The sequence below is a fragment of the Dermacentor silvarum genome, chromosome 1 (genome assembly GCF_013339745.2).
Source record: "Dermacentor silvarum isolate Dsil-2018 chromosome 1, BIME_Dsil_1.4, whole genome shotgun sequence".
Taxonomy (NCBI): Eukaryota; Metazoa; Arthropoda; class Arachnida; order Ixodida; family Ixodidae; genus Dermacentor; species Dermacentor silvarum.
In genome coordinates this window covers 413,989,669-414,001,576 of record NC_051154.1, presented here as the reverse complement: position 1 = coordinate 414,001,576, position 11,908 = coordinate 413,989,669, and the positions used below count along the sequence as shown (strand labels likewise).

The window sequence follows — 11,908 nt, the reverse complement described above, 5'->3', positions numbered from 1 at the left end:
GTGCACATGAAAAACATGAAAAGCGTGGACACAGAATGGAGGAAGAGGTCGAGGAAGTTGGCAACCAAGTACAGGATGATCGAAACTGTAAATAGACAACCAGGGGTCATCAGAAAGAAAGTGAGAGAAATAGAGACCGTGAATTGGATGCAAAGAATGGAAACGAAAAGGACAATGGAGATTTACAAGAATGAGAAGAAAGAAATTAGAAGGGAAAATCTGTACGATAACACAAAGGGCAGTGCCTTGCTATTTGAGGCTCGAGCCGGTTGCCTAAGGACGAAAACATATCGGAACAAATATTCGGAACTAGATGAGACATGTGTATGCTGCAGTAAAGATCCAGAGACCACTCAGCACATCCTAATGGAATGCGACGGGATCCACCCAGCGAGAACCGTAGGTAACGTGCAACTCCCAGAAGCACTTGGGTTTAAAGTGGAAGGAAACATAAACAGATCAGCCGTAGAGATCAGCAAGAGACGATTAGAGTACTGGTAGAAAAAAAGCAGGGAAAAGATGGATACGACCTGATCTCTTAAAATCATAGGCAGCGGTACAAGCTAAGTTTTTGAAAGGGAAAGATAATGAGAGGTATACAAAAATGCTAGATAAAGAACATGTGTAGTATACCTGATTAAATCAAGCAGGCTAGGTGACTATTTGTCGCCACCCCGTTTCAAAGGGGATGCCAATAAATCATTATCATCATCATCATCGTTCGCGGGAGCGAAGGGTCGCGCGGGCTTGGTTTTGCTGCTGCCATTTTCTTCAGTAGCTGCTGTCAAGTTGGTTCTTTGTTTGATGCTGCTGTCCCGACTGGTGAGATTCTTGTGCGCACAACGTCCATCAGACTTGCCCGCTGATGCCCACGACATGAGTGTGGACTTGCTCCCTGCAACCTTGGTCTGCTTTTGTGGGCGCAATTACCTCACCACTTCTGTGCTTGACGGCGGCGTCTGAAGCAGCATACCTATATCGCCGAACCCTCGTGTGCTACCTACTGTGTGCCAGCTTTTGCAGCTGAATGTGTGAGCTTTCTCCGTGGGATCGTTGCAAGCGTGAAAGCGTCGTTTCTTCCTTCTGCCTCAATTGCGATCACTGGAGCCATGGTGTACTGTTGTGTGCCATTTTGCAAATCCCAACAGGGGAAGACGCCGGGTGTTTCCTTTCACCAATTTCCTAGCGATGCGGAACTGTGTTCTAAGTGGCGAAAAAGCATTTCTCGTGAAAATCTCGTCATCAACGACAAGTCCGCATCAACTGTAGTGTGTAGCAAACACTTCAATGAGAGTGATTATGTTCCCGGATGCCGAATACGGAAGTTGCTCGTGGGAGTTGCACCGACCGTCTTCAAACTATATCCGTCCTACATGGTGCCAGCTGCAAAGAGACCGCGTAAGGACCCTGCATATCGTGACCCCCCAGCTCCTAGAAATTCACCAAAGCGGAAAGCAGAGTCGCTGTTGCCTGTTCATGAAGATTTTGGTGCCAGGGAGGAGGTAACCGAGGAAAAACAAAGTGCTTCAACACAAACCAACAGTAACAACGCTCACCGATCTAGTTACTATCTTGTCATTATGAAAAGGCTTCGGGCTCAAGTTGCCTACCAGCGCTCGAAGTGCGCGGGGCTCCTGAGAAAGCTTGCCGTAGACAAAGAAAAGATGAACGAATACAACGACGACAAACACTATATTGCCGTCAAAAAGATTGTTGCCGATTCCCAGAAAGGTGAGAAAAAGGCTGTTTTTCTCCGTCACCAGATTGAAGTCTATGGCAGTAAACGACCATGTTATTCTGAAGAAGTTGTCAGAGAGTGTGTGATTTGGCGCTTCCTTTCGCCAAAAGGTTATGATCACGCCCGAAAATCTGACCTCTTGACACTGCCGGCGAAGTGTACGCTTCAGAGGTACGTGGGCCCAAGCCCAACGTCTTCAGGTATGAGTCCTGCGATGAAGGAGAGGCTGATCTTTGAGGCCTCGATGCTCAGCAGCAAACAGCGCATGGCGTCGTTGATCGTAGACGAGGCTGCCATTAAGCAAAAATGTGTGTATGACAGAAAGGCCGACACAGTTTTTGGTCTCAAAGACAAACCCAGCAACAGTGCGGCAAGCAGCTCGGCAGAGACTCTTGCAAATAGAGTACTGTGCTTTGTTCTGCATGGTGTGGCGAATTCATACAGGATACCATGTGCCTACTACTTTACGAAACAGCTGAGTGGGAGAGACCTGTTTGCCTGGACCAAGGAGGTAATCTCTGCTGTGGAGTCCTGCGGATTCGTAATTGTCAGAATCGTTACAGATAATTACTCAGCAAATGTCACTATGCTTAAACACATGGGAAGTGGATGTTTGTCTTCAGTAGTCCCCCATCCTCACGATTCAGATAGAGTCATGTTCCTGAGTTTTGACCCTTGTCATATCCTCAAAAACATACGCAGCCAGTTCCTGGAACGTGAACTTACAGACGGCACAGAGGTCATTACTGGGAAGTTTGTACAGAAACTTTATGAATTTCAAAAAGACAAAACCGTTAAACTGGCAAGAAACTTGACCAGGAAGCACGTTTACCCGTCGAACTTAGAAAAAATGAACGTGCTCCGCGCAGTTCAGATATTCTCCCCGCAAGTGATTGCAGCGTTGTGTCATCTCCAGGAGAACCGGTTCGGCGACCCAGCTCTTTACAGTTTCAGAGGAGTGAGCCCAACAATATTGTTCATGAAGATGATGAAGCAATGGTTCGACGTCCATGACACGGTGTACAGTGGCAGTGACAACAAGAAGCCGATCTCTGACGAAAACGACCACAGAATACTATGGCTGGAGAAGGATTTTACCTGTTACGTGAGGAATATTCAAGAGGAGTCAATTGCATCAGGAAAGGGTGAATTCACAGATGAAACGTACAGCGCCTTGCTGTTCACCACGAAGGCAACAGTGGAGACAAGGTTCCTCTTAAGGAGGGGAATCAAATATGTCCTGACAAGGAACTTTAGCAGTGACCCAGTTGAAGCACTCTTCGGACGGCTCAGGTCCATGTGTGGGGGTAACGATGTGCTTGATGCAAGGGCTGTCACAATTGCCCTTGATAACATTGTCAAAGGCAAGGCCATCCCTCTAAAGCAAATGCAGGCGACAGATGCTCATGCTGAAGAGCTTGCTACAGCTGTACCACAGGAGGTAATTGCACAGCTGGAGAACCTGAAAGGACACTTTTTGGATCCATCCACCTCAATGACATACTCCGGTCTGGTGTATGTTGGGGGGTACCTCGTAAAACTCATTAGTGAGTTTGGTTGTGATGCATGTGTGATGATGGTGACGACGACTAACAAAGGGGATCCTTTGTACACTCTATTGCGCGAACAGAACAAAAGTGGACTGCATTACCCGAATCGCATGTTCTTGGCACTTTTGGACAGCATTGTGGCTTTCTTTGAAGCAGCTGCGAAGCACCTTCCGCGAACAAAAGTGCATGAAGTGCTGCAACTTCTCGTTGCACCCTACCTTGAACAATCGCCCATCTTGAACTGCCCAGAAGATGTTGGCAATGGTCACACAAGGCGCACAGCTAATGTGATTGCTGACAAATTTGTCAGACTGCTTCTAGTAAATCACACAAAGATGGTAACGGAAAAAAATGAAAAACCAGTTCCTTACGTGCACAAGCCATCCAGAAAATATTTTAGGCTATAATGTACATACATGATGTGAAGGTTGTTGGCACCAAAATGTACAAGAGTGCACTGTATTGATGAGGAAATAAATAGTTTGTACCTGTAAAATTTTTATTTGTGTTGTAGCCTCGCAGTATCTGTACCTTTCTTATAAATTGAAGTGCGTGTACTGAGATAATCATTTCCCCTTTGTAACGACATGTGTATTCAATAATTGTGGGTGTTGGCTTAAGCTTCCCCTTTAATCTTGACAGCGTCGTCTGCTACAGGCTTGCGGCTTCAAGCAGAGGCTGTAAGCCGTTTCATCCACATCGTACGAGGCTATGGTGTTGACTACCGACACTGAAAATAAAGATTAGGCTTTAAAATTTGAGATAACTTGCGTCTGACAGCCGGAATTACACAGCTCTTGCTTATATGCATCCTGCCGGAGCGCATCTGTGAACGCGCTTTGCGGAGGCGGCAGCGGTTAAGCAGCGGTTAGAGAGCCTACATACGGGACTTCCGTCTAGAGTGGTGTCAGCCTTTGACACACCACATGCCGCCGGCCGCCAAAACACATAGTTGCCCGAGAGAGACGCAGCGCCATCTTGGTCCCCACACCAGTTTGCTCTGTGCTTGCCGCCGTGAGCCGTGCAGCGGAATCGCGTTTAATCCTTGTCTAGGCAGCGTCGAAGGCTGTGGAAACGTGTTAAATGCGGTCAGCGAAGCCTGAGGAGCAAAAATGCCTGGTTGTTGCGTACCTCTGTGCACTAACCACTGCAGGAAGGGCGTGCGAATGTTTCGCTTCCCAACCAGCCCGAGCCGAAGAAAACGCTGGCTCGCGCAAGTGAAGCGAGACTGCTGGGAGCCCACCACCGCTTCACGTGTTTGCTATGTGAGTACTGTCTGTTTTCCTCGTTGTTTTTCTTTCGCTGTAGAATAAGCTTTATGAATTTGACCGTCTCAACGTATCCAGATAATCGAACGTGTCGTTTCTGGGATTATGTGTCGCGAGTAGGAAGATCAGCTGTAGTTTCAAGAGCTTTTTCACCTGGATGTGTTGTCCATGCTCGCGCCGGCTTTCCACGGGCGTGAAATTGAGCCGCGTGGTGCTGATCACAAATGTGTCTCGACGGAGAGGCTAGGTGACTAGTCGACGTGGTGCTTTATCCTGTTGTAACAGCGAGTAGCGAGGATCACTCGAGCACGCGGTTGTCGATAAGATATGTGCAGCCCGCGCTCTTTTTAAGACGCGTAAATTGACGTGTCTTCTTTGACGTCGAGTCACCGCTTCCATCCCGACAAAATATTTACACTACTGAACGGAACTTCTCGCCAAAAGCCCTGAGTTGGTAGTTCAATGAGCGTTTGAAGCTGCATCGGCACTTTTACTATTGGTGTGCTGTTGCATCTATTTTGTGCACAGAATGATCAAGCTACGAATGCATAATGGGAGAACACGTTTGAGGACTGACTTCAGAGGCAAATGTGCACATATAGTTTTTATCAGTTGTGAACTACATTACAATGAACAGTCGAGCGCCCGCTTCGCGAACTTGTACGGCTGAAAGATTTTCCTTCTAATGCGTCTTGCGTGCAGCCCCGTTCGGAACGTTCACGTGAATGCACTTACTTAATTATGCTAACGGCCGTGTGGTGACATTTATTGCAGGCTCATTTCGAAGATTCAAGCTTCGAACAGAAAAGGCAAGATGGCTTGAAGAAATTGAGGCCAGATGCCGTTCCAACAGTTTTTGCTTTTCGATGTAAGTACGAAGTGAAGATTACGCTACGTTTTGTATAAGACTCGTTGAATAATGCGACATTGGATAGGATGTATCTCCCTTGTCTATATTTGTTTTTATTGTCTTCAATTGTGCTGTTATTTGACACACGATAGCCTTAAACATGCGAGTTTGCTTCTGATGGAGTCATTTGCGCTGTACGTGAGTGCAGATAAGACTGTGTGGTCTTTCTTTTTTGTATTTTGCTATGTATGGTATACTACTGTTATTTGAATCATGAAGCCGTATTGTGAGTGATCATTTGCTTTTACTGCCTGTCGATGTTGCTTGTATATAGAGGCATGAAATTCACCCATAATTGGTCATATAAATTGAGTGCATCCGTTTCAGTGAAGCCTTAACAGAACTTGTTGTTGGGCTACGGCTTTGCCACTACTGCCTAGAGAAATTTTAGAGGCGTACCAAATTAGAAAGAAAGGTAGCGCCTGTATAAGTGATACGTCTGTTGTATTGCGCGGTAAAGAATTGCAGTGCTTAGATATGATGCATTAACCAGTATGATTGGTGATATGCATGGCTGCGATCGTGATGTGCAGTGCGCTTGCGCAAATTGACTTTGCTGTATACATTAAGGGAGGTGAATCAAGATAAATATTAGTTTAGAGTGGCGCTTGTCTTGTGTACTGTGTGTTCTTTTGTGTCTCGTCATTTTTGATTACACTAACCTGTTTTCATCGTCAGTGAACCATGGTTGAAGATTTTTTTTCGTAAATATGGGCTTGGCAGATTTGGTACTTATGCTACTTCATTCTAAATGCTAACAGCCTATGCACATATTACTGTTTATTCCAGCCGCCCCCAAACATCGGAAGCCACCAAAGAAGCGCAGCTGTCCTGTGCAGCCTTCCTGCGATGCCACCCCTGCAACTTCCCCGGAGCCACACCAGCCTTTAGATAGCGATTCGACTAAGATGGATGACAGTGCTCCAGTGCCAACCTTAGTTGTAGAAGAAGAATCTTGTCATGCCGGAAATGAAAACGCTCATGAATTGACATCTGCGATGGCACCGTGCTTGTTCCCACAGCACCCCAATGGCATTCCTGTTCCAAACAGCACGAACAGTGTTGGTCAGTCACGCGATGTCAGTGCCACACATCAACCATTTGGAGGCAATGCAGGCTCATCTTTGGTGACCATCGGAAAAGAAAATGCAGAGTTACGCAAGAAAACTAGTGATCTCACTCGCAAGTACATAAACTTGCAGAGGGTTCACGATAAAACAAGGTTGAAGCTACAGAGCCTGAGAAAAAAAGTGTCCTCACTTGAAAAAGAAGTGTGCGCACTGAAATCGGCATCATTTCTCAATGAAGACCAAGTGAAATCTTTGACAATGAAGACAACGAAGGGCCATAAGTGGTCTGAAAAGACCATACGTGTGGCACTTCAGATAAAACATGCGTGTGGCACAACAGGCTACGAAATGCTGAGATCTTTGTCGTACCCGACTCCGAGCAACAGGACCTTGATCCGAAGGCTTCAAAACATTCGCTTCCTGCCTGGCATTCTCCATGAAGTGTTTAATGTTTTAAAGCACAAGGTAGAGGCAATGGAAGATATTGAAAAGGACTGTGTCCTTTTCATGGACGAGATGGAGATAAGTCAGGGCTTTGATCACGATCGGTCCCTTGATTGCCTTTTCGGTGGCACTACATTGCCTGAAGCGACTGCAGATGTTGCTAACCACGCCCTTGTATTCATGGTTGGAGGACTGAACACACGGTGGAAACAAGTAATTACGTATCATTTCACTGCACGCTCAGTTGATGGGAAAGCTCTGAAGGACCTCGTCTTCAATTTGATTGAACTTTGTTTCAACATCACACTAAGAGTGCTTGTTGTTACAAGTGATATGGGAGCTGACAACCGTGCAGTCTGGCGCCTTCTTGGCTTCTCAAGCCATAGGCACTCTGAGACTGTGCTCTGTTTCACACCCACACCTTGAAGGTAGGCAGCTATATTTTATGGCTGATCCAGCCCACGTCCTGAAGAATATTCGTGCTCAACTGCTCCGTGTGAAGACATTCACTCTAGGAGAAGTAACTATACGTGAGCACAAGCTTACAGCAGGAACTGTGAACATAGACCATGTCGAAGCTGTTCTCACACATGACAGAGACAAGGAGCTCAAGATTGCCAGCAGGCTCTCCGACGTCCACATCAGCCTTGGACACTTCACGACAGTGAAAGTGAACATTGCTGTTCAAATGTTCCGTGAGGCTCCACCGGCTATACGTTATCTGATTAAGCAAGGAATCTTACCTCCTGAAGCGGAGGCGACGGCGTGGTTTTTTGAACTTGTCAGTAGGTGGTACACCTTGATGTTGTCACGGCATTCAGTTGTTGCTTTGAGCAATTTTGATCTTTCCAAACACAAGGAAGCAACTGAACTCCTTGGACTAGCTTGTGCCACCTTCTGTGGACTAAATATGGGACTTACTGCACACTGGAAGCCGTCACAAGCTGGCCTTTTGGTGTCAACTACTGTTGTCCTGCGTCTTTCTCATGAGCTTCTGAACAAGCTCAATTACAAGTACTTGCTAACTGGTAGATTGTCACAGGATTGTCTCGAAAACATCTTTTCTGTATTGAGGCTCAGAAAACCTGTGCCGAGCGCATATGATGTCAAGTGTGCCTTAAAGCTTATCTGCGTTGGCCAGTTTGTAAACACACCGACATCATCTAGCTATGGTGTTGATGACAGCACGCACCTGGCTGACCTTCTTGACCCCAGTTTCAAACAGGATCAAGTGGAAGGTCAGGAGCCCGAGGAGCTTGAGAACTTGTTTGTTTATGCACTTACCACAGAAGAGTGCAATATCCTTGCGTACTTGGGAGGCTTTTTGCTGAAGTCAGTCATCGGTTTTCTTGGAGAGTGCAAAGACTGTGAAAGAGCCCTGGTTGGCGGTGCAACAGGCCAGTACAATGCTCTTATATAGCTGAAAGAGTATGTCAAGAATAGCGGAAAGCTCATCCAGCCAAGCCAAACAGTGATGCAAGTTTTAATCGAATGTGAGGAAAACTTTAAGACTTTCGCAAACATGAATGAGGTCCTGACTCTCAAAGCTCCATTTACAGGTATCCTGAGTGCCTTGCGGAAGTCTGTGGCTATGAGATTAGGGTGTTGTGATGCGCATGAATCAAGGGCATGCAAAATGCTCCTTGAGAAGTATGTGAGGACAAGACTTAAGATTCATCTCCGACAGCAGCATGCGCAGAGGGTGAACGGACAGTCCAGCAAAACCTGTGCCGCTGCTAATCTTATCCGAGCCGTGTGTGGCGTCTCAGTGGTTAATTTAATGCTGCTGTGGTTGTGTGATGTGTTTGCAGAAGTGTTTGACGTGTGCCTCTGGATGTCTTTTTAACGCCTCGAGCAGGTGGGGCATTCACTAAAATGTTTCGCACCAAAGCTCTTTGTTCATTGCTTAGTGTACTGAAAAACAGCATGCTTCCATGCGTTCTAGCTGCTAATATTGACTTTACCTGAATGCAGCATCACTAGTATCAGATTAACTTTCTTTAATGCTTGTCTTTTTCGTATGGCTGTAACATATTTTGTTGACAGATATCATTGGCAGTCTTGATTTCAGTGATGTGTTGTATCCTGCGACTGCACAGTTGTGCTGAGAAAATATGTGAGAATACTTCGAAGGCGTATTGCTATTGCATAATCAGAAAGTGACTATGTGCACCAGAATTCAATGGCACAAGAATGTAGGTTTGTATTGAAGCTATGTGGTATTGTGTGCTCCGCCTGGTACAGTGGCAGTGAAAGTTTGCATAACCGTGGTCTCCTGTGACGGCTTTACTTGAATTTATATTCTTTGAACTGGCATGAACTTTTATTGCGATAGCAATTATATGGACACTCAAACGCAGATTTCTGCCGTCGGCGTTGCCGTAGCCGTCGCCGTGAGGTTCCGTATGACGTCAATGGAGATGAAATCGTCGCCGCGCGCCGAACGCTGTATGTGCGAGTGAAAGGGCGCGAGGGGCGCGCGCTTTCACGGGGAGTGAACGCACGGCGGAGAACAAACGCGCGTTCTGCGCCGTGCTCGCTTAAGGGCTGCAGAAGTAAGCGTCTCTTTCCTCCTTTACAATCACCATATATGTAGAGCAAACGCGCCTTCTTCCGACGCGCGAGAGGCCGTGGGGGAGGGGGAGGGGGGAGGGAAGGGAAGGGAGGCGACGTTTAGCTGTGGCACCAAGTGCCTATTTATATCAGAGGCTCCGGCAAAAGTCACCGACGCCGCACGCATTTTGAGCGAACGCGGGCAAAACGCCGACGGCGTCGACAATAGTTCTGCGTGTTGCCGGTGCTGCTGCATGTCCAAGTTTATACAGCTGATAAAGCTAATATCATTACTCCGTATAGCTCTCTACAAATTTGCTATCGCAATTGATGCTTCGCCTTTCAGGTGAAACTGCGACAACTTTTTTTGGCTTTATTACTGTTTGACTCATGTTTTGGTGCTTGCTATGCGACATTTATTATGCACATATGTTGTTTATTCAAAGCAGCTAATCTTTTCGTATTCATTTTCGCCAAAGAAAGATGGTTTAAAGCACATAGTTTTTGTTGATTAAATGAATGCTGTGTAGCTCCTTCAAAGAAATCCTCTGCAACACGCACCCCTTTCGTGTAATTTTGTTGCATCGCAAGTGTATGGGAAGACGCTGAAGAGTTGGAATTAATCAATGGAACATTCGTGGTGCCTCCACGCAACATGTAAAAAATATTGCGGCTTTATTAAGACAGTCTGCACTCGGGTGGCCATGATGGCTTATGGGCGACTCACTGCAAGATTCAGAAACATTTCACTTCGAAGAACATGAAAGCTGTTGCGGAGGATTATGTGAGGACCTGTCACAATTTTCATGCTATTCGTGCCAAGTTCCACCCAAAATGAAACCAGACGGTCATTCCTGGATGTTCAGATGTGCCCTTCGAAGTTGTCAATCTCGATTTTCTCTCAACTCAAGAAGAATCGAGAGGGTGTGCACCGGACTCGGTCTTTTATGGTGGCTTTTTACCAGTGAACATGTATGGCGGTGGCAAAGCCCGGATAATGTGAACAGTGTCATCATATTAATGGAAAGAGAGACATTTAGACACACCAGGTGATTGTTTCTGATAATGTACCTGCATTCCACAGTGAGAGCATCCGACGGCATGCAGGAAAGCATACCACCCTGAAAAGCATGCCTTAGCGGAGCTCCTCATCCGTGACTTCAATACCTTCATTTATGTGTACCCCGAATTTCGTGGAGGATGCAAGTGCACCCTTGAACCAGTGGTGAGACATCACATTCAATCTCACACGGCTGGACTTGGCCATAGTCCTATGTTTGCTGCCCTTCAAAAGACGCCATGACTGCCAGTAGATTACGAAGGTACATGGAGCACTGGTTTGGTTAAGGTGGCTTCTCTGTGAGAACTGGTAGGGATTGTGTGCTTGCTTGTAACGCTATAAATGTTACCTTATGGATGCTACAAGTTCCTTTAGAATGTTTAATGTTTGTTTCACTGTAGGTTTTTGAAACATTCTTATAGGATGCAGCCTGTCTCCTGTTTTAGTATCACTTTAGTTGAGATGCAGACTATTTGCAAAGTGTTTTCCGAGGCTGATCATGTAACCCAATAAATATGCTTGTTCATATGTGCACGTATTTGTTTCCATTACTGAACTCACCTAGAGGAAACTCACTTGGTGGTATGTCTCTGAATGACTGTTTAATGTACTGGGCTTGGCAATAGTTTCATTTGCCGAGAAATCTAGTTACCAAGGTCAAAACAAAAAACTGTTGTGGCTGGTGGTGGATGCAGGATGAAACTTTTTTTTTGTGCAGCATTGCAACGTATAGCTTGCACAGCTTTAAAGCACAACCAACTACTGCAGGAGTTTCACAAAAACAAATAATCTCACTATTCACTAACGCATTCACAATATAATACAGTATTAGAATCAACAAAAAGGCTTTAGCTTTCGCATCATACGGAACGTATAATTCAAAAGTATGGCTCCGTGATTTTTAATTCATATTTTAATAAACATTTCTACAAGCAGATGGACTGAAATTCTTGCACTAGGCTCTCTGTTTTTCTGTGGAGTACGCCGTATCACGCGTTAAATAGCGCACCCTTTCGTTAATTAACCTAAAAATGCTCGCTCAGTAACAATTATTTACATTCGACACGAAATAGTGCTCGTGGGACAACCCTCAAAAGACGAAAAGGTGCTCGCAACCTTCGCAGTCGGCGCTTCACGATGCTCGGGGCTGACATTGGGGACCAACATGGCGGCCCGTCAAATTTGGGGGCTGTTTTAGGCAACACTGGTTCGAGATGTCACCACCCTAAAGCGGGCCGCGTATGTAGGCTCCCTAGTAGAGTCACTGGAAAAAGTGACTCTACTCCCTAGCAGCTAACAGCGCCACCACAGAGTT

The 11,908-nt window shown here is 46.0% G+C and overlaps 1 protein-coding gene and 1 pseudogene across 3 annotated transcripts; both read left to right on the top strand.

The window, feature by feature from the left end:
• The first annotated feature begins 721 nt into the window (after window positions 1-721).
• Window positions 722-7,406, top strand: LOC125939713 (uncharacterized). 3 transcript variants are annotated; one of them, XR_007465202.1, is made up of 3 exons: window positions 722-4,553; window positions 5,331-5,424; window positions 6,256-6,352. XR_007465202.1 is itself a non-coding variant. In XM_049660736.1 (3 exons), exons 1-3 carry the CDS (start codon window positions 4,401-4,403, stop codon window positions 7,404-7,406), a joined length of 1,398 nt encoding a protein of 465 aa, XP_049516693.1. In that variant the 5' UTR covers window positions 3,708-4,400. The 3 variants fall into 3 exon arrangements, 1 of the variants encoding a protein (XP_049516693.1); XM_049660736.1 differs by having other exon boundaries at window positions 3,708-4,553; window positions 6,256-7,406; XR_007465203.1 differs by having other exon boundaries at window positions 722-5,424.
• On the top strand, window positions 6,109-9,548 carry LOC119454945 (uncharacterized; annotated as a pseudogene).
• Window positions 9,549-11,908: the final 2,360 nt, after the last annotated feature.